Genomic DNA, 24070 nt, shown 5'->3' with positions numbered 1-24070 from the left:
CTATTTAAAAAACATATTTTATTCTAATAACCTTTTTAAAAATGAATAATTTAATATATAAAAATGAATAATAACTTAATATTAGAGCGATTAGAATTTTAAATACTATATATGGACCTAAAAATCGTATCGTAATCGTAGCCTTGATTTATACTAATATACTAAACCAGTTTAATAATCTGTGTAAATTTGTGCGTGTCAAACAAATGCACAAATTGTTTGAATTTCACTATAATTACAAGAAAATACATAATATATTCATATTTAAGCTATAAAGTTATAGAATAATATTTAATTTATACCTCTTAACAATATGGCAGATGTTTTAGATATTGAAAATTCAGAAGAATTTGAAGTTGACGAGGATGGTGAACGTAAGTGTAACAAACAGTTATATATTAATATTAAATGTTATTTTCTGAATACTTCCTAGTTGCATATTTAATATTATCATACAATCTGTCTTATTTTATTAATATTATTATAAACATACGGCAAAGTACACATATAGTCTTATTGTATTCAAACATTGTAAAGTAGGTTATGTTTTGGGACAGTTACTACATATACTGCTAGCTTTTTATTTTTTAAATTTCATTATCATATAAAATTGCCTTATATCAGCCTCCATGGCTGATGATGTATGCCGACGACATAGCACTCATTGCCGAGAACCGACTGACGCTGGAGCGTAAAGTGAACCTCTGGAAGGGTACGCTTGAGAACGGCGGTCTTAAACTAAATGTGTCGAAGACAGAGTACATGGCCTGCGGGAGCCGGGACTCGAGCACCATCCTTATAGGTCCTGAGCCAGCCGTTAAGTCGGAGAAGTTCAGGTACCTTGGATCCGTTATGCACGAGTCTGGAGGCATCGATCACGATGTCCATGGCCGGATAAGCGCTGCCTGGGCCAAATGGCGGGAGGTCACTGGTGTGGTCTGCGACCGCAGAATACCGCCCAAGCTCAAGGGGCTGATATACAAGAGCATCGTCCGACCGGTTCTTTTATACGGCAGCGAATGTTGGCCAGCACTATCTCGGCACACTCAGGAGCTTCACGTCACGGAAATGAAGATGCTGAGGTGGATGTGCGGCGTAACGCGGTCTGACCGCATACGCAACACATTCATTCGAGGTAGTCTTGGGGTCCGTGACGTAGCGGATAAGCTCCAAGAGTCGCTTGAGATGGTTTGGCCACGTTACGCGCCGGCCTAAGAACTATGTCGGACGCAAGTGCCTTGCTATACCAGTCCCTGGGGTGCGACCTCCAGGACGCCCAAGGAAGCGCTGGTTGGATGTCGTGATGCAGGACATGAGAGCCAATGGTCTAACCACCGAGGATGCAAAAGATCGTGCAAAGTGGAGTAGGTTGTGTAGGAAGGCAGACCCTGGCAATAGCCAGGATTAATGCCAGGATGAAGAAGAAGAAGAAGATAAAATTGCCTTATATTCAAAGTTAAATATTTACATTTTATCTTGATTTTCAGAGGGCATTGCTCGTCTCAAAGAGAAGGCGCGAAAACGTAAAGGTCGTGGATTTGGCTCAGAAACTGGAGGTGGTGGCTCCGAAAGGGGAAATAGAGGCCGGTATGTAATTCATAACAACGTTAAATATGGTAGTAATTTAATTTATGAAGAAACTGAAATCTAAACTTTACTAAGTAATCTAGGTCTAACAGGAAGAAATGGGAAAAATGTAGTGGCCTTTAACAAATAATTTTTACTATGATTATATTGTTTTTTTACCAAAAATAAATAATAAGTAGAAATAATAATAATAGTAAATGAAAGTATAATACAGTACATATTATAAGTGCTCAAAATATATATTTTTTGGACTTCTAGATATGATAGCTTAGCTCCAGAAGGTGATGGCAACACCCCAGGTCCACAGCGATCAGTGGAAGGATGGATTTTGTTTGTAAGCAATGTTCATGAAGAAGCCCAAGAGGAAGATATACAGGTATATTGTTATATTTATAACCAGTTTTGAAATATATTATGAAAAATAGGAGGTAATATAATAATATTTAATTTAGTAGTGACCTATTTGCGGCTTAGCCCATTAAAACTTATTGCTATTTTATATAATATAGTTTTGGCTATAGCAAAGTTATACAAACTGGTGACATAAATTGTAACCTATGTGTTATTCTGATGTATAAGTTATATTATATTATATGAATTCATATTAATTAAATTTGTAATTTTCGCATGAAAGGGAAACAAACATCCATTCATCCTCACAATCTCTCATATTTATAATATTAGTAATAATAATTTCCCTAATATGAGTAATTTAAGTTTTTGATTTCTAAGTTACAGCCAGACCCATAATGGTGTCTGAACTCCACTTAAAACTTACTATGTAATTATTATAATAAAGTTGGATAGTTTTATTAATATAACATTAATTTCTTGGAAATAGGGCAATGTGTGAGGAACAGAATGTCTTAATGCAGGTTTTCCTAAAAAGGAAAAAAAATATAGAGTATATAATACAACATTTTGCTTTTGTGCATTTTTGAATATTTTTTTTCAGAATCAGTTCTCAGAGTTTGGTGAAATCAAAAATATACACTTAAATTTAGACCGGCGCACAGGTTTCTTGAAAGGCTATGCCTTAGTTGAATATGAAACTTATAAACAAGCAGCTGTAAGTATAGAAAATAATTAAAATGTTAATTACAAAAGGATAAACTAGAATAATAAATTATAATATACTTTGAAATTAATAGTAATATAGATCCTTATCACCTTTTTATCTTTTTTTATAGATAATTTTATGCCAACTCAAAGCTAAAGGTATTAAATCACTTAAAAGCTAAATCATACAATTTTTTGTCGAAATCATGCCAAAATATATTAAAAATGGATTCATTTTAGTATTTTAAGTTTCAATTAATAATATATGTATATTAATTACATAGCTTATTAAGGTATTTATTGAAAAATTGACTAGTAAATAATGATGTAATATGTATTTCTTTTGTTTCAGAGTGCCCGCGAGGCATTAGACGGTGCTGACATCCTCGGCCAAGCTATCTCTGTAGACTGGTGCTTTGTCAAAGGACCCACAAAAACTCATAAGAAACGTCGATAGTATATATTTTTTATATACCAAATAAACTTATTATATTGCACTTCAAATTTTTTCTATAGAGTCAAGTGAATTGTGTTAAAATTGTCATTAATAACAAAAGAAATGTTGATAGTTTGTTTGCTTTTAACTAGACTAATTTTGTTTAAAACATATTTTTTTGTTGCGGCGTTAAGTTCTGCCTCAACACATGTATCAAATTTAACACTATTCTTTTCACTGTTTACTACATATATGCGAGATAAAGTGTAAAGCTGAAAAAAATAAAATATTTTATTACATGCAAAATTTTTACTTCAGATTTCACTTGTCCAAATTTTTTTTTGACTGTTAATTTTCTATTTTAAATTGTGCTATATATAAGTCAAAAGTTTATTAATTTTTGTGTGTAATATAAGATCTTTCTTAGAATATATTTGTTTTATTTGCCTCCTTTTGTTTCCTTGCGTAATTATGTTTTTTACACAATTATTTTGTTAGTGTCACGCTATATCCCGCATACAGCAGTATAGGCAGAAAGTACTTATATGGGGGAAACGGTAACACTCAGTTCGTAATTTTTTTCTTGCCGAAATTCTCCTTGGTGCTTGGGCGGAGAGACTCAACATTGCGCTTTGTGATCTTACTGAATGAGAAAGAACATCTTACCTTGATAAATTGTGTTTGGACAAAGAAACTAGTAAGTGGCTTCACGCTGCACCCCACACATAGCAAGGACACAGGGAACCTAGTGTTAAAAACTATTCCCAAAAGACACTTCTATTCCCCACTTTCTGCCGAATTCTGGAAGCCTCAAGCAGAATTTGACATAATTGGTGGTGGATATATTTCTTTTAAAATCCAAGTGTTTCCAACCTTTGATATTGCAAAATATAGTCTATTATTAATGCTCTTTTTAATGCATCTTAGAAATTTCAAATAATTTTCAAAATGATAATTTAAAAAAAAATCTTGATAATATTTTTTCTTTATACTAACAAAAAATATAAAGGAAAAATAAAACAACATAATATCCTTATTCATATATTAACTTCAAGCTATAGAACTAGCATTGGATGCAATACGGGGCCACAGATCCGCACACTCCTTAGCCACTGGTCCTGTGATAGCCGAGCCTTTCATTTCACCTTTGTTGTTTACTATCACGCCTGCATTATCCTCAAAGTATATGAACACCCCGTCACGCCTTCTGAACGGTTTCCGCTGCCGTATCACCACTGCGGGCATTACCTATAAACAATATAAAAAAATAAAATTTTTGGGATAATAATAATATTATTACTGAAAGTGGTGGTAAAATAATAAATTAAGACCGAGTTACTTTATTTATTTTTGGATGTTTGTTTCCTGATGGAATCAATATTTTAAATAACAATAACAAAGAGTTTTAAGGCACATCAAAATACATTTCTCTTATTTAAAAATTAAAATGGTAATAAGGTATTTGTTATAAAATTTTTGTTCAGTTTTTCTTTCTATTTTAGCCACCTTAAATTATAAAATGTTTATATTAAAATAAATAAAATGTGAAATCGCTCAGTCAGCCAAGGTGTAACAACACATTGTTATTTACAATTCAGTCAAATATTAGCGAAACCATGGCATATCATCATAGCAAATCTCACACCCATCCAAAAACACAAAAAGAAATATAAAATAGTTTATTTTTAACCCACTTCTGTAAGAAAATGAGGTTATTTAGCTATATGATTGGTATATTACAAAGAAACCTAGTGTTAGTATAATCCATTTTAATTTTCTACTCATCCCAGACATAATTTGTATATCAACAAAACACCAAACTTTGCCTTAGAACAGGGATAAGAAAATAAATTATTAAAATTATTCCAAATAGAGTCACAAACATAAACAGTTTAAAGCCAAACATTATTTCTCATAGCCACAACAAGGTCAGTAGTGTAAAATACAGTATGGTCAATGAATAGTTGCCATACTGAAATTAGCTGTAGTTAACTGTGCAGAATTAATTTTAGGAACTTTTCTTACTTTATAGTCCTCTTAAGTGTACAATGTGCTAAAGAACCTTATTAATACCTTATTTTAAGGTGACCCTGGCTCATCAATCATACTGTAAAATAATTTACCTTAATTAATTATATATTACCTTTTTCCTAAGTTCTGGTTTACCCTTCTTCACAGTGGCGACAATCATGTCCCCTGAACCAGCGGCTGGCAGTCTGTTCAGGCGACCCTTGATACCTTGCACGGCGATCACATACAGATTCTTTGCCCCTTAAAATTATATATGTATAGAATTAGTACTTAAATGTTTAGAGATTAATGTTTTCAATCTAGTAAAAAAATGTAAAAGCATTAAAAAGAATATTTTTTTATTTGTATTTTTGAGTACTACGTTGCACACAGTGTTACGATTTTATTATTAAAAATAAAATTGACTACTAAATATTAGTTTTTAACAGAAAAATAATTAGGGCATGACACTTGTTTGCACACGATGTTTGTTTTGGAATAAACTAAAACCATATTATACTGGATATTATCAGACACAGCCAAGGAAAATATCATTATGCATCAAAACACAATGTGTGTAGAAAGTTATCATCATTATATCCAGTGTATAAAAATTAAGGTTATAATAATTAAAAATTAAGTTTACCTGTGTTATCTGCGCAGTTTATTACGGCTCCCACCGGGAGACCCAGTGAGATGCGGAATTTCGCTCCCGCGGAACCACCACGTCCTTAAAAATATTAAAAATTCACTGTTATACATTTATACACCAAATCATAACACATGACAATTTATAGGTAAAAGGCGAAAATAAACATGCATTCACATTGTATATATAACTAATTCGCCTTCCTACATTATTAAACAATGATTTTTATTAAATATAACGAGATTCAAACGGATATTTTATATTTCACGAACCTCTCTTAGACATTTTGTTGTGTCAATTTTTTGAAGAGGAAATTGAAAGAACCTCGATGCGAACTTGTCAGTGGATTGCGGTTTACTTCCGTTCGGAAATGTGTAAAGTGTGAAGTTAGTTATATACGTTTATGATTAAAAAATCGATTAAAAATGTAATAGAATTACAAATCTTAAGTTTTATAATAAAAATATTTAATCGTAATAATTAAAATAAATAATAAAACTAGTTGCTTAGAATAAAGATTAAATAAAAAAGTAATGCTTTTGGAACTTGTAATTTAGAAAGATAAGCCTTTTTTTAAATTGACTATTTAAGTATTAAATAACCATAAAAATAGAAGGAACGAAAAAAAAAACAAACAGGACGAAACGATAAAATATCCATTATGTATTGATTACCGTACGGTATGATATTTGTATTATTTACTATTATATACATATACATGCATATTTTTTTAGAACGAATGTACGGTACGTTCCATTTTATAAAAAAATATTACATGTATCCAAAGTTAAACTATACAAGTTTGTTTAACTTAATATAAAAATGTCTCATTTATTGTATTTAAATGTAAAGTAATTAATAATTTACTGTTACATAGATTACGTTCAACATATTATTAAACAACACATTCGCGTAAAACGATATTTATTTAAAAAGTGTTTGTCATTTTCGTTGCCGCTTGTCATTCCATGAATTGCATACAATTTTTCATTAAAACAAAAGTTTTCGTTTCTTAAATAAAATTATAATGGCATTCATGGGCGATATTTTGAATCCAGCACCGTTATGGCACAATGGACCAGCTCCAGGATCATTTTACAATTTTCCAGCCAACTCGTCGAATTTTGGACCATCAAATCACACAACTCAAGATTTTAGAGCCCAGTAAGCTTACTTATTTGTTATATTATTAAAATTAAGAAAAATGTTTGTGATAATAATAATATTTGTGAATACACACACAAATTAATTTATTTTTTGACTATTTATATTCTAATTTTCAAATGCAACATTTCGTCCATTGCGTGATGTGGGTTTGATCTATACTCTTAAAAATAATTACATCGCAATTATTTTTATATTTCCGTTCTGCTAGGGGTTTGACATTCATCAAACAACACATCTTGTTGCAGATTTTTTGGAAATCGTGCTAAAATTAGGGTTTTACTATCCTACTCAAAGCAGGCATTTGAAGCTAAAATATGTTTTTTTTTTCTTTCTAAATTAAATATTTATGCACATAATTATTTGAAATTTCTATCTCCTTACAGCTCAGCTAACCCCATAACAACAACAACAACTGTAATTGGGGTTAAATTTGACAAAGGTGTTGTCATAGCTGCTGACACACTAGGCTCTTATGGGTCTTTAGCCAGATTCCGAGACTGCCCTCGAGTGTTGAAAGTGAATGATCTGATCCTGCTTGGCTCTGGTGGTGATTATGCTGACTATCAGTACTTAAAGGATATTATTGAACAGAAAATGTGAGATTAAAATTTTTTTATTTACAACTTTGAACTGTAATTATTAATATACTTTTTAATAACTTTATAAACAGGCTATAAAATAATATTATGTTAATTATGTATGTTGAATTTTGAAATAACCTAAACCTACTTACGGTCAGAGTTACCTCCTGCACTAAGAACAACTCATAATCTACTCTTAGTTTAAGTTTTAACCTTAGCATTTCACCCTCTGTTCTCTCTACCATGCTAGAGATTAAACATGAAGCTATCATTTAAATTTATAGCTGTATTCCAGTAGTATTTACATTTCCAAAGAACCCATCCATTTTCTGTCCAAATTCAAGACTAAGTTTTGAATGAGGAAACCCAATGCTGTCTTCTTACCAGTGAGGGGAATTAGTTATAATTTTCCTCCCAAGTATTTAATTGCCCTACTACTTAAGTAATACTGAAATTTATATTTGATAACTTATGTTATTTCCAGTATTGATGAACAATGCATTGGTGATGGTCTCCAGTTGAAACCCAAATCTCTTCACTGCTGGTTGACCCGAGTGTTGTATAACAAGCGCAGCAAGATGGACCCCTTGTGGAATAACTATGTGGTTTCTGGTATTCAGGTATGTGTTAGTAGTGTGAATGCCTTTGACAAATTATAATGCTTAATTGTGGCTATACGTATGTGAAACATCCATCATCACTATAATAAATGGTATTCCCCACTAATGTGAGCCCAACATTAGTTGGGATTAAACTCACAAGTATCAAGCTTACAGTCAGATGTTATTCTATCACACCACAATGATTTTTTGAATAATTAATTTTAGTAATTTCAGTATAAAAAATTCTATTGTATTTTTAGGATGGAGAACCATTCCTGGGTGCTGTAGATAAACTGGGCACAGCCTATGAAGATGCAGCTATTGCGACTGGGCTCGGAGCATATATGGCAACACCTTTGTTGAGAGACGCTTTGCAAAATGGCCCTCTCGATGAGGAGTCTGCTAAGTATGACTTTGTTTAATACTTTTTTGTTCAACCAAAATCTAATTTAGTAGATATTATATATGACGTAAATAAAACACTGGTCACAATATGTATTGTATTAGCTAAGTAGTCTGACATGAACTGAACTTGTCATACATAAATACAGCTTACCCACTTGAATTCACTTTATTATTTAACAAAGCAAATTAACCTTTCCAACTTAAATCTACATCATCATACATCTTTGACAATTCATTATTTTATATTACTTTATATATGATAGTAGATAATATTACAAGTAATGAATATTATTTGAACTCTAAATTATGCAAAGAAAAAATAAAGGGTAACTAATCCTTTCTTTAACTTTTATAATTTTATTTTTGTCATTAGTAATTTAGTAACAATCTAGTGATATCTTTCCTTTTGTTTAGGTTATGTTGGGGATAAGGGATATAAGGAATAGAATCAAAACTATTTATAATTTAATACAAATCTATACTTTCATAATTACAGGGCACTAGTCCGTAAATGTATGGAAGTATTATTCTACCGGGATGCTCGTTCCTTCCCTCGGTACCAGCTGGGAGTGGTGACAGCTTCAGGAGTGGTGGTGGACGCACCAGTGGAACTGAAACATGATTGGTCTCTCGCCCATATGATACATATGAAGTGAATTGTGTAATTTTCATAATTAATACCCTCTTTTTTTAAATAAAATGGTAGTTTTATTACCTATTACCTTTTTGTTTCGGTGAATATGATTGCGATTAATTATATTAATAAATTGGAAAGAAAAAGTTAAAAGTTTTATTAGACTTAGATTAATTTAAACTTTAAAAATATATATTTAATTTAATCAAAAAGTAATTTTAATTAGACTGGTCGAACTGGCTGGCACTACGTTTTTTTGGAAATGATTTATGGCCATGATATTAAACAGAAAAAGTTTATGGAACAAATCAAACTATAATATTATTTCTAAATATAACTCTATAAGACACTGTATTTTACTATATTATTTTAAGATAACATAGTATTTGTTAATTTATCATATTTTTTTGTACATAAAATCAAAAATATCATATTTAACGTAATTTTATGTTTATTCCATTACATTTATATAAAGTAATAACAGTTATATAATCATTTGTATTCAACGCCATCTGTTGTGCTATATGATTAGTTATAGTATATAGCGCCATCTATGTGGAAAATGTTATAGAATAGTTTTAGATGCTGAATCGCGCTAACGAAATTTTTTGCTTTCTTAACTATATATACAATACTTTTAGCTTAGTAAGCGTACTCGCTTCGGCAGTACATATACTAAAATTGGAACGATACAGAGAAGATTAGCATGGCCCCTGCGCAAGGATGACACGCAAAATCGTGAAGCGTTCCACATTTTTTTGTCATATTAAATTTAATTATTATTTTCTTTTACATACAAATCAACTAAATCAAATAGTCAAGTTTCTCGGGTTCCCCCTGTCTACCCTGCTATGTGCGGGTAGACAGAAAGAACCTGGTAACTTTATGTAAAGACACTCCGTTCCCCTCTTTCTGTCGAATTCTGGAGGCATGCGTATTGATTGGCAGAATTCAACGCCGCGCTTTGCCTCGACAGCAGAGCGAAGAAATAGAAACTTAAATGAATATTTCACTTCCTCGAGTGGGAATCGAACCCACAACCGTCGCGTTATATCTACGAGCTTACTTTTTAGTAGTTAACTTTTAATAATGTCCGTTTTTAGTCTTAGGTAATAAACAAAATTAAGTTATGCATAAGTAAGTACATAAGTATACAAAAAAAAATAGTTAATTTCATAACTTATGTACATTATGTTAGTTAGTTTAATTGCTGAAAAAAAAAGATATATCTAAACTAAAAATTGCACAATTTCATTATATAATTTTAATATTTTACATATACAGTGTTGTCAGCACCACCTTAAATAAAACCACAGCTTTAACTAGTGTATAAGAGCCTAATACAATTAATAAAAAAAATATTTCCCAAAAATGGCAATGATTTTTTTCAAACAAAGTAAATAATAAAATTATCGTTGTAAAATAAAACAATTTGTTAAGGACGATGCACGCACACGTAAACCTATCCGCAGGACACCGCCGCACACGCCTCATTCCAAAATTAAGTCGTAGGTATTGAGATTAAAGTTCAAAGTTGTTTAACCTTTAGTAGTATTTTTGTAATAGTGTTAACGTTATTGGTATCTAATATCTATGCATAACTATGTCACACGAGGTATGGATAAGCATCGTGAAATGAAAAAAAATCCTACGTCCAAACTGTTGAGGTATTTTAATTAATTTCTTTAGGTATGGGTTTGAAATATTTTACACTATATGCTGATCCCGTTAAACCAGCTCTGACGCTTCCACCTGTATACTGTCATTCATATTCATTTTAAAGGAAAAATATTTTAATTTTAAAAAAGACAGAATAAATTGTTCCGTTGTTTGTTTTTTGATCCTAAGTGTATTGTTAAAAAAAAGGAAAATATTTTTTACTTTAATTGATCGAAGAAGTAATAATGCAAATAATAATTAAATTTAATATGACAAAAAAATGTGGAACGCTTCACGATTTTGCGTGTCATCCTTGCGCAGGGGCCATGCTAATCTTCTCTGTATCGTTCCAATTTTAGTATATGTACTGCCGAAGCGAGTACACCTACTAAGCTTAAAATATTGTATATATACATAGCACCGTTGAATATTTCAATAGCGCGATTCAGGACGTGACGTCATCCGCGTGACGTAAGCGACTCAATACAACGGTCTATATTTAAGGTGTGACTTAGTAACGCGTTTTACACTCGCATTCAATCGGGAACTAAAGTTATTATTAAAATAAAAAGAGACAAAAGTTAGCTAGACTTATGTGTGTGACGACGCGGTGGTGCGCTAAGGGTCGCTTCTAGGATGTGCTTGTTATTTTTTTATTTCCCCGTAACCTATTAATCGAACACAATATATTTATTTATATATTCAGACTCACCAGTGGTAATTAAGTACGTATATTTTACATTAATAATGTTCTTAATTCTAAATTTCTTACCCTAAAATGCATTACCTTTTAAGGTGAATATCAAATGCAACATTGGAGTTTGCAACAGTTTTATGTTAATTATTAGTAAAAGATATACATAAAGTTAATTACATAAATATAAAAAGGACAGGTTATTATAATTATAATTTTGCCAAAAAAATTACGATAATGGTAAAAATGACATTAATAATTAAAATAAATATCATAAAAGAGAAAAAAAAAGAAACGTTAGCGACGTTTAGTATATAATTTCATATGTTTAAATAGTTCTAGTTAGGTGACGTCAGGGAGGCCACGATTTGTTCACCCTATAATATGAATATGCATAACCAATGTATTGAGTGGCAAAAGAATCTTCTGTCTCGCTTACGCCACGCGGATGACGTCACATCCTGAATCGCGCTAACGAAGTTTTTTGCTTTCTTAACTATATATACAATACTTTTAGAACTATAAGTGTACTCGCTTCGGCAGTACATATACTAAAATTGGAACGATACAGAGAAGATTAGCATGGCCCCTGCGCAAGGATGACACGCAAAATCGTGAAGCGTTCCACATTTTTTTGTCATAATTAAATTTAATTATAATTTGCATTATTACTTCTTCGATCAGTAAAAGTAAAAATTATTTTCCCTTTTTTTAACAATACACTTGGAATCAAAAAACAAACAATGGAACAATTTATTCTGAATTTTTTAAAATTAAAATATTTTTCCTTTAAAATGAATGTGAATGTGAGTTTGTTACGTTTTTTCGCGCCAAATCTACTAAATCGATTATTATAAAACTTTCTACATATATTCTTAGAGATTTTAGAAATGACATGGGATTAAAACTATTATTTATTAAAATCTGTTTGCATTCAAAACATGAAAGGTTATAAATAGAAACAATTTTGATATTTTAAAATCTCTTTTATTTTTTTTAAATAATAATAATTATCAAAATTTGTAAAACAATGAGATTCTTATGTCTATGGCTAGTTTATAAATAATATTAATAAATGCAGTTAAATAAGATATTTACATTAATAAATTCTAATTGAAAACGAAAATGGACGGAATTATTATATTCGAAAAATCATATAAATTCGGCACATTTTTTAAATAACGCTATTACTATTAATAATTAATCTTATAGTATAGTTATCAATTAAAAATACTCTTTATAAATACTTTTTTTACAAACATATAAAAAGAAATAATATACTTGTAAATATCGAATTAAATACTTATGGTAGAAAAAATGTCCGTAAATTGCATATAATTTTCTTACGTTCGTCATAGAATTAAAAAAATATATAAAAGACTTGTATTGTTACATACAATACTATGTATGACCAATACAAACAATATCCCAAAAGGAACTGTATATTATTAAATTGTATAACACTCTACAATAGCAATATTTATTTAAATTCGTTCAACTCGTTGTATTTTCCATTGCTTTTGAATTTCATTTATCAAAATGCTTTTTCATTTATTAAAAAAAACATCGACCACAGCACAGACAACATAAAAAGAAAATTATCTTAAACAGTTTCCACTTAAATAAAAAGTATCACTAAAACATCAATGATATGTGTTTTATTTGTTCTATAACGCCATTACCTACACTAAAATTGTAAAATCTGGTTGATCCAGTCGCGGAACTCCGATATGCGGGTGTAGACTCCGGGCTGGTTCGGCTCCGCACAGCCGATGCCCCACGAGATGATGCCGCTGAGGACGAAGCGGTTGTCTCGTTTCCGTTGTACCACCATTGGGCCGCCGCTGTCGCCTGTGTTTTAAGGTAATAGGTTTTAGGACTTTGGATAATTTTATTATTTTATTCATCATTTGTACACGTGTGTAGTATTTGTAGGAGTGTAACTATAAACGCCACTCACCATGATATACCTCCAGAATTTGATGGAAAATGGGGAACAGAAGTGTCTTAATAGGAACGGAGTGTCTCAATACTATGTTTCCAGCATGCTTTGTGCGAGATATAGTTTGCGTGAAAGTGGTACAAACATTCATCCTAACAAACTTTTATAATATTAGTAGGATAGTAGGAAAAACTTTAACTATTAGTTTATTACCTTCACAACTATCAGAGCCACCTTTAGTCCACCCCGCGCAAATGAATATATGCGGTATGTGCTCGTTGTAGCCCGCCTCGAGGTACATGGACTCACATGCCGTGTTGTTTATCACTGGCACATCCACTTCTTGGAGGATGGAGGGGAGAGGCCCGTCTGAAATTATATTTAGATATATATTGGATTAATATTCATGTTAAAAGAATGTGGTTATGTTCGCTAAAGGGATGCAGTAAAAGTAAACTCTTGACCAACATTTCAAGAAAGTAATGCGAAGCTTTTTTATGTGTTGTAAAAAAATATATGTTTCTTTTAAGATAATCCCCCTTTTTGCTAACAAGACAAAGCGTGGCGTTAAGTTCCGTCACTCGATACGCAACGCCTCCATAATTCAGAGGAAAATGAGGAACAGAACAGTTTTGATGGGAACGGAGTGTCTTAGCACTAGGTTTCCACCTTTCCTATTCCCACAAAACTTTAAAATTAACATTTTAAAAATACTCTATATATTTCGACTGACCGTCGTAAAGTCTGCCCCAGCCGGTGACGTGCGCGGTCCTCCCCACGTAGTCGTCGTCATCGTCGGGCACGCACACCGGCAGGATGTTGGGCTGGAACGTCACTGGTTCGTAGAACCTGTAAGGAATATATAATATTTTTAATTAATTAAGAAAAATCTTCAGTCTAATTTAGGAAGTTATCGATTGATTTAGGTTACGAACTGAGTGTTGAAGTCAGTATTGCTTGAAACAGTTTATTTCGTGAGTGAGTTTTTTTGTATTTTTTCTGTCTTTTTCAATATGGTTAAAAATATATTTATATGTTAGTTATAGCTATTATAACTAATTATTTATACAATAAATAAATAATTTCTCGAATCCGGGGGAAAGCGGAGTTTCTCGACATTAGTCTCTGTCTGCTATATCCGTAAAAATATACATAAGTACCAGCTTATAATTATTTTTTTAGCTTCGCACTAGTGTTAAGATACTCCGTTCCCATTACGACACTTTCGTTTTCCACTTTCCACCGAATTCTGAAGGCATTGCGTGTTGAGTGGCAGAACTCAACGCCGCACATCTCGTAATTTATTGATATGTTTCTACAAAACATTAATTGAAATATAATATGGAGACAAATAAAATTAGCTGCTGATCTTATCATTGCAAATCGTTATTTCCACGAACACAAAGTCACTGGCCTACCTTTGTGTAATATATTGGTTGTGGAAATAAAATTCAAATTGTAATTTAGTCCATCGTTACACGACGTGACGTGATTAAAATTCGAAATATTATTTATTCATATAGACTCTTGGATCGTTCTACCACAGACTCGGAAGGCAGTTCTGCTGAGTAGAGCCAGCAAAAAATGATGTTTAATTATCACATATTATAATATTCTTGGACAGGACGATTTAAACAATGACTGTTGGGTGAAATCTTATTTAAGTATATACGAAATATAAGAATTTTCTTTTTTTTTTAAACTAGCGTCTTCCTGCGGCTTCATCCCGATGATAAAATAAAATAACTTAAAAGTAATGACAAAATTTAAGTGGCTGCCGTAATTCTAACCGCAATAACATGATGTAATATAGCCTTCCTTTACTATCTAATATAATAAGATTTTTACAATTTGAACTATTTGTTCTAGAGATTAGTGCTCTTAACCCAATAAACCCACCTTTATAATATTCAGAAAGTATAGAACAGTAAAATTTCTTAAAAAAACAATATAATAACTTACCTAAGTAAAGCCAAATCGTATTCGAACGTTGCAGGATCGAAGTGAGGGTGGCTCGCCACTATCTGTACTCGTCGTTCAGCGAACCCGTACGGCTCGCTGTCACTTGCCAAGTCGTACTCCCCAAGTCTGACTAGAAGGTCTGATGGCGGTACTCTGGAATTGTTAACATTGGAACAACTTTAGTATTCATATATTTCTGGTAAAAAGACAAAGCGCGGCGTTTAGTTCCGTTTAACTTACAATGTTTCAAGAAGGAAAGGAACGGATTTTATTAACACTAGATACCTTCCGCCTTTAGTGCTAGATGTGGGATTCAGCGTGATGATATATCTAAAGCTATGCTATTTACAAATAAATATTCATATGATTGAAATAAGTAAAATATTCTCCATACAAAACTTTATGAATTAAAATTACCAGAAATGAATAACTATAATATAATCGTCATTTTTTATCATAAACTCCAATGCCACATACAAAAACAAATACACTATGTGAGTTACATTATTCTTATTTAATTACAATACTATAAAACTGAGGGAGGAACATTTCTAGCATTCTTCAAAGTTTAAGTCAGTTAATTAATCGAGTGATGTTTTTTGTAATAATTATGACCTTAAAAACATAGCATGAAATAAATATTTTTTTTGACAATTTAAATTATGAGATTCCTCATTTTCGGTGATATGTGCTCAACTGGCACGCTTGGAACCCCATAATAGAAGAACCATACCATTTTCGGTGAACTTGGTTTCTAGATTTTAAGTAAACTTCGTTTTTGTTGTAAATATACTGTACAAATGCTTGTAAATTGTGTAAATTGTGTAGCGGCAGCCTTATGATGTATTAAAGAAAAAAATACATATAAAAAATATCTATCTAGTTAATAACAAAGAAAGATGGAGAAATTGCAACAACTCCCACTTGGGGCACTAATTATTTTCATTTATCGCTCTAGCAAGACAAAGCCCGGCATTGTGTCCCCGCAACAGACTTGTCTCAAAAATTGGGAGGAGCGTAGGAAATGGTGTCTTTTTGGCGAACAGTACGTTCTCTCTGTCCACCCAACTACATGCGGGATACGGCGTGAAACCAATAAATACTCCAACTTAACACCAACCTTTCAACACAATGAGCAGCCGTGATAGCCCAGTTTTCGTTCAACAGAGCCGCACCACACTTATGCAGGTACGACGAGGTCCTGTACTGCCTCAGGGATATCTGCCAGGGCCACTGTCCGAATTCCGACTTGGCACCACCAACTATCCTCGCTTGGGGCCATATCCGCCGTCCACACACTGCCAGTAGCAAAAGCGTCGAGTTTATTATCATTTTTAGAATAACACTTAAATAAATACACTATTAAAAATTAAACCCATAATTTTATTAGCTGGGCACTTGAATCTTATATGAACCTAACATAGTTAAAATTTAATTGTTTTTCTATGAAAATAACATATTTTTTTATTATATTTAAATGACTTTAAGTAACTAAAGTAGTTCAGGAGCGCGACAGTCTGATGGCTATATGCGTCTGCCAGTCTTTGTGTGTTTGCCCGAATGGCGAATGAGGTTTTTTTATTGTTTTTTATCGTTGTTTATACGGACAGCGGTATACATTATACATTACACTGTCAGCTAGGTAGTTCTTTGACCTGATGAAGGTACTCGAATAATTTATTATGTTTGTAAATTGTATTTTTATGGCGGTTTTACATGCAATTTAAACGATTTTGTAAACGGTTTTTTGAATTTGGGATAGTATTTAATTTCTTTTTGATGCTACTGAAGTTTTGATAGCTTTTATATTGTATGTGTTGCGAAAATTGATTGGAATTATTAGTAATAAAATATTGATTTAGTGTTTTAAATGCATCAGAGGAAAAAATAAGAATCTGTTTAACAATGCGTGGTTAAATCCCACTAAACATCCAAGGTATCGAGCTTTGGAACTTAACCACGCATTCGAGCATCTTAATCCATAATTGAGTGAAAAGTGGGGACCAGGGTTCCCTCTACATACCCTATTGTGCGTGAAAATGCGTGAAGTTGCATTTTTTAAGTTTTCTTTTATATCAATCTTAGTTATTTTTAAAAAAAATTGACATTGATATATAATAATTTTTGCATTTAACAATACGCCTGGTATTGTTCTGTGGCCATGACAATTGCGTAATAACAGCAGATAACGCTGACATTTATCTGTTCATACATAATTATTAAATCATTAAAATTACTATTAATGTCATGTATGACATGTCATTAAAGTTTTTTTTTTAGTTTGTATACTTTTTTTCTCACATGATTATTTTACGCCCTATAAAGTATTAGTAAGCACAGTGTATCCTATAAACTATTAGTAAGTACAGTGGCAACGTCTTATTGTAAATGCGATGGTTATCGGTTTGATTTCCACTTGGGGAAATATTTTTATTAAAATTATTATCCATTTCCGTTTCTGTTAAAACCGAGTGAATTGGCCACTCAATACGATTGTCTTGAATGCACATGAAAAGTGGAGAAATGATTGTCTCCCTAGGTTCCCTCTGCTCACCTTGGTTAATGATTTTTTTTTTAAAAATATATATCCAGTACATTTTGTTCTATATGTCTGAATATATAAATAGAACTAAAAGTATGTACTTGTACATCAAGAAATATGAACTGACTACCATCGAATTTAATGCAGATTAATTTTATTTACATTAAAAAACGCAGTGTAACTAAGTAGCCTAGTAAAAAAAAATCGATTCATATAATAATTTTATAGCTACATTTTTGTTCATGAAGGAAGTACTATTGCGTAAATTATCTCAAGGATTAACAACAATTAAAGCATTATTATTATAAACGGGAAAAGATTATGATTTAGTTATTTATTGTTTATAATAATTAGTGAAGTTGAAGGCCATTTTGTGCCAGAGCATGTCCAGACAACTATTATTATACGCGGTGGTTTATGAATAAATATTCAAAATGTTGGGTTTGTTCTTTATGTGAATCCCTCATTTAGCAGGTGGAACCTAGGAACTCAAAGTGTAGGCACTATGTTTCTATTAAGACAATTCCGTTCCGCCAAAACGCCAAACGCTAAACTCTGGAGATATTGCTGGCTTGCCGAACGAAGAAATAAAAATATTATTAATATAATTATTACAACACAGATAACACGAAAATAGATTAGAACACGAAAATAATTCAGTTTAGTAAATAATTGTGAATTTCAAGCGGGCGAAGCTGCAAGCGCGTCGCTAGTATTAGTATATATTTAGATTTATTGTGCAAGGCAGAAGATCAGAGTTATTTGTCACTGCCATTTGTGTCCATTAGGACTTATGTACAGAAATTGCTAGCGAGTTCAACTTATGAATGTTTAACCAGTTTTAAAGGTGTAATTATATGGACAAATCGTCCCGTCGTATTCACAACGTTAAATTATATACTATTTTAACTTTTTATCTCATTTATTGATGCCTAGGATCTTAAAATATATTCTGTTTGAGAGTGATTATTATTTATTCTTTTTAATATTGAGGGTTTTGTTTAATTTTTGTTTAAACGAGTACGCGCAGAAGACAAAAGCCTATAATAATAAAAGATGTCATATTTCTAACTTTTCAAATATGCTATGCTGATGTATGTATATCTAAGATGCTTATTATTTTATGAACTAATAAAAATATTTAGCGGAATTCAGTCCGTCACTCAACACGCAATGCTGAAGAATTCGGCTGAAAGTGGGGAACGGAAGTATCTTAATGGGAACAGGGATGTCTTAAAACTGGTTTTAAGGTTCCCTCTGCCTACCCAGCTAGGTGCAGGATACATCCTGGAACTAAAAAGAATATATCATTTTTATTAGCTTCACGCTAGAAGTTATATATTTACCTTCTTTGTAGTTGGACATATTGTATGACTCAGTGGTGGAACTGATTGGAGGTACGGTCGTAGCTTCTGATGTTTCAGTTGATTGTTCTGTAAATAATATATATTTTTAAATAAAAAAAAATACTATTATATATATGTTTTAAAAAAGGTTTTAAAAATTTTCTAAAGGAAAAATCATTAATAATACAACCACCATTCAAAGATATTAAAAATATGTCGCAGCGCAGAGGTACAAGCGTGCGACTGTAGACGCGACAGATTGTGTGTTCAATTCCTAGTTAAGGAAATTTATGTTTTCGTCATCCTCGCCGTGATGACGAGAAAAAGCGCGGCGTTGACTTCCGCTACTAACACACAATGCCTACAGTGTTTAGCGGAAAGTGGGCAACGTTAGTCTCTTAATAGGAACGGAGTGTTTTAACACTAGGTTTCCTCTGCCTATTCTGCTATGTGCGTGATACAGCGAAAAGCTAAAAAACATACCAATAACACTTTCAGTTGTCGCCTCTGTCACATTAACTGATGAGGAAGCATTTTCTGAAGATATCGAAGTGAACGTTGTTAACCCAACACTAGAAGTTGTTGATGAAATAGTTGGTATAGGGTCTCGTGTGCCTTCATTATCTTCTAATGAAGTTGTACTCGAAGTGGATGTTGAAGTTGAAGGGTATTTCGTAATATTCACTGTAAATTCATATACTGGTGATGATGTGGTTGAAGTCGATGAAGTTGCTACTGAAGTTTCTGTGATTTGAACTTCAGATTTTGTTGTAGCTTCATTTGTTATAGATGGTGAAGTTTCAACTGTTGCTTGTTCAGTAGGTGCTGCTGACGTCGTCGTTGTTGTTGCTGTTGTGGTAGATGACGTAGGTGGTATTGTGGAGAGTAACACCCACCCGTCTGGAGGCGTTATGGGTGACCATCCATCTGTAATATAGTGATTAATATATTAAAATTATTTGACACTATGGACTTACCTATTTGATTAATATTTGTATTTTGTTAATCAAAAAAATGTTTCTTTTAAATGATTAAAAGCATTAAATACTACTTGTTTAGCATACATAAATAAACACAAACGCACATACGCTTAGGCCACCTCGTAACTGGAGCAAGCAATACTTCAATCTGTTTGTTATTTAGTATTTATATTAGAACTAGTAAACAAAGATCATTAGGAAAAGGGAATGGTATTTAAACATGAAAGGGCCTTTTACTTCATCTTCATTTATACAAAATTCAAGCGATTAGCGCGTCCTACTCCCAATGTGGGACGCACTGGTCGTGTTGATCGTGGTCCGCTAGTTTACCGTTTATCACGTTTTGTATTAAATTTACATTGTTTTCTTGCTATGTCTTTTGTTAATATAAATTTTGAATCAATTATATTGACTTAAAACTTTGAAAAGGCAAATCTATGGTGAAGACACTTTTTTTACTTTCTGTCTTTATTTGGGACGTTGCGTGTTACCAGAGCGGATAATTAAAAAAAAATATATTTTTTTTCCGAATGGGGATCGAACCCACTATTGTCACGTTTGCAGTCACATGCGCCACGATGAGTCTTTTGGATTTAGACGTTTCTCTTTCTTTACAAGTTTTTTAAGATATAGAAAATAGAAACCTCTCAAACATAGATTTTCTTTTTTGCGTCCCCAATAGACTTCACTATACAATCAATCAATCAATTATTTTTTTTTATCTTAGTCTAGATTCTAAAATAATACTTATTTTTTTTCCCTTAAATACATAATTATTTTAATCCAATAAAAAAATAAATAAACGGAAATTGGATCCATTTAGCAGTAACAGAGAATGTACCTGCCAACTTAAGAACACATTTCAAATCACATTTAATACCATACGAACCATTCAAAACAATAGTAACAATTACATCCATTATAATTGGAAATAGCCGATTTTGGCGCACGATAACACGCTTATATCAGCGAAGAAAGTGGTAGAATTTCTCTTAACAATACAACGATGGTGACCTGACTCCACTCGTGTTCGACCTACATACGTGATTCGACTTTATATTGTTAAACTTCATTCACTTAACAACAGTGAGAATATTTAATGTTGCAGTTTAGCTATTATGTTGTTGATAGTGATTTCTTTTATGGATTAAGGAGTTTCGATTAATTGGTGATGCTAATGACGATTTTGTGGGTCATTGTGCGTTGTTAAGTGATATAGTAGAGAGTGGGTAGAGAGTGAATGCGGTCTTGTTACTGAGTGTTTTAAAGATTGGTTTTTAGGTTCCCTCTGCCTATTTTGCTATGTGCGGGAAAGAGCGTGAAGTTTCTTGAATATCATTCTAAAATACTATCCTTTTTGTTGGATAACCATATATCATCTTTAAATTATCAGATACCAATTCAGCTTGGAATTGAAATAACATATTTAACAAAATGGCACCATTAAATATCCACTGATACTTATCTCAAGAATGTACGAGGAAAAACATTAAAAATAAACCGAAACAATTTACACATTTTGTAATTATACAGGAGTGAGTGAGTCAACGGTTCAATATTCAGAAAACGGAATATACTCTTTGGTATCTTTGAATGAGTCATACAAAGGTTTGATGAGTGTTATTGACGTCAAGTTATGATTAGAAATCGGAAAGGATGGGCAGAGAGAATTTAGGGAGAAGTGTTGAAACACTCCGTCCTCCACGTTCCACGTGAATCCGTGACTTTTGTACTCTTTAAAATTTGTGTATAACCAATATCCAAAATCATTACCAATAAATTTTTCCGAAGTGCTATATATCTTTAGTGATGGAAATAATTTTGATATTATAAAAGAGTCACCCATTTCGCCACGCATTTTTCGGATAAATTGGAAACTAACAGCAACAATGTTTATATATAAAATTATAAAATAATTACAGATTATCAAAAGACTTCATCTCTTCCGCAGTTCACAGGCTTACAATTGATTCGTTTTTTCTTATAATCATACAACAATGGTAGTACATTAAAAAAGAGTATAATTTTATATATTTTGACGCGTTATGACTGCCAGTGTCTCTTATTGTTTTCCAATAAAAATAGAATTAAAATAGTATTTATGCAAAAGCGCAGCGTTGAACTCCGTCACTCAACACGCCACGCCTCCATTAATAAGATGTTTGATTTTCATTAATTTTCATTATTTGGAAATGCGGAACGGAAAATAAAAATTAAAGAAAGATCTTACCATCTAACTCAGGAGCGATAGTAGTCTCAGGCGCCTTCGAGCTGGAGCTTCCGTAATCTGACCACGTTATAAATTGTGGAAAGTCAGTATATAGTTCTGTTGGCACATCTTGCTCAGTTGTTGGTTTCATTGTATCTTTTTCTGTTATCTGAACTTTTTCAGTTATCTTTTCTGGTTCTTGAGTGATATCTTTTTGTGTTACAACCTCTTTTGGTGATTCAGTTGTAACAGTCTCTATTAATTCTGCTATTGTTGTTTTTTCTGTTTGTTTGTCAGTTATCACTTCTGTAACTGGGGAAGTCTCGGTCACAATTGTGCTTTGTATTGTTGTTATACGTTCTGTTGTTTTAGGTGCTTGGGTTGTTGTAACTGTTGTAGGTGGTATTGTTGTTGTTGGAGGCGGCAATGTTGTAGTTGTTGTCGTTGTTGTGGTAGTAGTGGTCGTTGAAGTTGTTGAAGTCGTTGAAGTCGGTTTCTCTTCAACTTTGGTTAGAGTCGTATTAATATAAGTTATAGTTGGTACAGATGGTCTAGTAAATACCGGTCTCGTACTTGTAGATTGAGGGATTATGGTAATATTCAGCCTTGGTGGATATGTTATAGGCTTTTTCGATGGAGGTCTTTTCGAAGATGGCTTGTATGGTGGCTTTCTTGTAAACGGTGTAATAGGTCTTGTAGGTTTAGGTTTTAGACTGATGTGCAGTGGTCTATTTGTTGGTCTAGGTTTATATGTTGGCCTGATTGGTTTTACCGGTTGTTTGATTGGTTTTTCGGTTGAAACTGGCTCAATTATTGGCTTAGGAGCTTCTGTAGTTTCTACTTTTGTTGGTTTTACATTATCAACTTTTTCGGTAGGAACATTGTCTCCAGATACACTTTGGAACGTCGATAATCTCATTGGAGCTTCTGTACTTTCAATAATTTGCGACGTTGTTTTTGGAAACTGAGTACTCGACGTAATTATTAAGGTAGTTTTGACATCGTCGTCTTTTTTACTTTCTAGAGTAGTGAGTTCATCTGATTTTGTTTCTAATTTATTTGACTCCGTAGGAGCTTGCGCAGACGATGGCTTGTTTGTAGATGAACTTACTTTATCAATGGGTTGTTTTTTATCAATATTTATAGTGGGCGGCTTATCAAGATCGCTGTCGTGTTTATTAGGAAATATATTTGGTATCTTATTGACAGTACTATGGACTTTATCTTCTGTCAATGGGTGAACGAAATTAGCACTGTCTATTGAATTATCTTCTATATTGTTACCAATTATCTGTGGTAACGTATTTTTATCTGGTATCTGACAACATGAACCGAAGTAAAACCTGTCTATACATGTTCCTAGATGTGTGCCATTCACTTTTAGGCAGTCTATTGCAAACATACACAATCCTTCGTGACCCGTACTCCTTGAAATGCATGGCAAGTGTCGTATATTCCTAGCTACTGGTACAGGACCTGAAACAAAAAAAAAAGAAATAATTTTACTTATAATTTACACTAACTTTTGTCAAAATAGCTTATTTTGTAAAAAAATGTGTCTGAAAGCTAAATTTAAGTTCAATTGTTTTTGCCGTGGCTAAGTAAC

The 24070-nt window shown here is 32.4% G+C and overlaps 4 protein-coding genes and 3 non-coding genes across 7 annotated transcripts in view; 4 read left to right on the top strand and 3 right to left on the bottom strand.

Moving 5' to 3' along the window:
- The first annotated feature begins 168 nt into the window (after nucleotides 1-168).
- On the top strand, nucleotides 169-3511 carry tsu (40S ribosomal protein S12 homolog tsunagi). Its single transcript, XM_085188290.1, has 5 exons — nucleotides 169-374; nucleotides 1488-1587; nucleotides 1846-1963; nucleotides 2543-2656; nucleotides 2999-3511. Exons 1-5 carry the CDS (start codon nucleotides 314-316, stop codon nucleotides 3101-3103), a joined length of 498 nt encoding a protein of 165 aa, XP_085044416.1. The 5' UTR covers nucleotides 169-313; the 3' UTR covers nucleotides 3104-3511.
- A 599-nt stretch (nucleotides 3512-4110) lies between these two features.
- On the bottom strand, nucleotides 4111-6146 carry RpL23 (ribosomal protein L23). The gene is made up of 4 exons (XM_085188285.1): nucleotides 6014-6146; nucleotides 5739-5822; nucleotides 5226-5353; nucleotides 4111-4330 (listed from the first exon to the last, which is right to left on the bottom strand). The coding sequence occupies exons 1-4, from the start codon at nucleotides 6024-6026 to the stop codon at nucleotides 4133-4135; spliced, it is 423 nt and encodes a 140-aa protein (XP_085044411.1). The 5' UTR covers nucleotides 6027-6146; the 3' UTR covers nucleotides 4111-4132.
- Nucleotides 6147-6667: 521 nt separating this feature from the next.
- Nucleotides 6668-9196, top strand: Prosbeta7 (proteasome subunit beta type-4). Its single transcript, XM_085188248.1, has 5 exons — nucleotides 6668-6905; nucleotides 7292-7504; nucleotides 7974-8109; nucleotides 8352-8497; nucleotides 8993-9196. Exons 1-5 carry the CDS (start codon nucleotides 6769-6771, stop codon nucleotides 9150-9152), a joined length of 792 nt encoding a protein of 263 aa, XP_085044374.1. The 5' UTR covers nucleotides 6668-6768; the 3' UTR covers nucleotides 9153-9196.
- Nucleotides 9197-9781: 585 nt separating this feature from the next.
- On the top strand, nucleotides 9782-9888 carry LOC146537281 (U6 spliceosomal RNA). The gene has a single exon (XR_014878178.1). It is a non-coding gene; the product is annotated as a U6 spliceosomal RNA (small nuclear RNA).
- A 1177-nt stretch (nucleotides 9889-11065) lies between these two features.
- On the bottom strand, nucleotides 11066-11172 carry LOC146537280 (U6 spliceosomal RNA). Its single transcript, XR_014878177.1, has one exon. It is a non-coding gene; the product is annotated as a U6 spliceosomal RNA (small nuclear RNA).
- Nucleotides 11173-12010: 838 nt separating this feature from the next.
- LOC146537279 (U6 spliceosomal RNA) lies at nucleotides 12011-12117 on the top strand. Its single transcript, XR_014878169.1, has one exon. It is a non-coding gene; the product is annotated as a U6 spliceosomal RNA (small nuclear RNA).
- Nucleotides 12118-12584: 467 nt separating this feature from the next.
- Np (serine protease notopleural) overlaps nucleotides 12585-24070 on the bottom strand; it is a 29988-nt gene continuing 18502 nt past the window's right edge. The window contains exons 3-10 of the mRNA XM_085188103.1: nucleotides 22486-23940; nucleotides 19759-20202; nucleotides 19276-19362; nucleotides 16508-16685; nucleotides 15388-15540; nucleotides 14159-14274; nucleotides 13639-13794; nucleotides 12585-13334 (exon numbers count right to left, since the gene is read on the bottom strand). Coding sequence (XP_085044229.1) covers nucleotides 13171-13334; nucleotides 13639-13794; nucleotides 14159-14274; nucleotides 15388-15540; nucleotides 16508-16685; nucleotides 19276-19362; nucleotides 19759-20202; nucleotides 22486-23940 — 2753 coding nt within the window. The 3' untranslated portion in view covers nucleotides 12585-13170. The remainder of the gene's footprint in view (nucleotides 13335-13638; nucleotides 13795-14158; nucleotides 14275-15387; nucleotides 15541-16507; nucleotides 16686-19275; nucleotides 19363-19758; nucleotides 20203-22485; nucleotides 23941-24070) is intronic.

The sequence above is a fragment of the Heliconius melpomene genome, chromosome 7 (genome assembly GCF_056956725.1).
Source record: "Heliconius melpomene rosina isolate 202511_hmr_F chromosome 7, ASM5695672v1, whole genome shotgun sequence".
NCBI classification, from domain to species: Eukaryota; Metazoa; Arthropoda; class Insecta; order Lepidoptera; family Nymphalidae; genus Heliconius; species Heliconius melpomene.
Note: the sequence above shows the minus strand (reverse complement) of the source record. Positions and strands in the feature narration are given on the sequence as shown.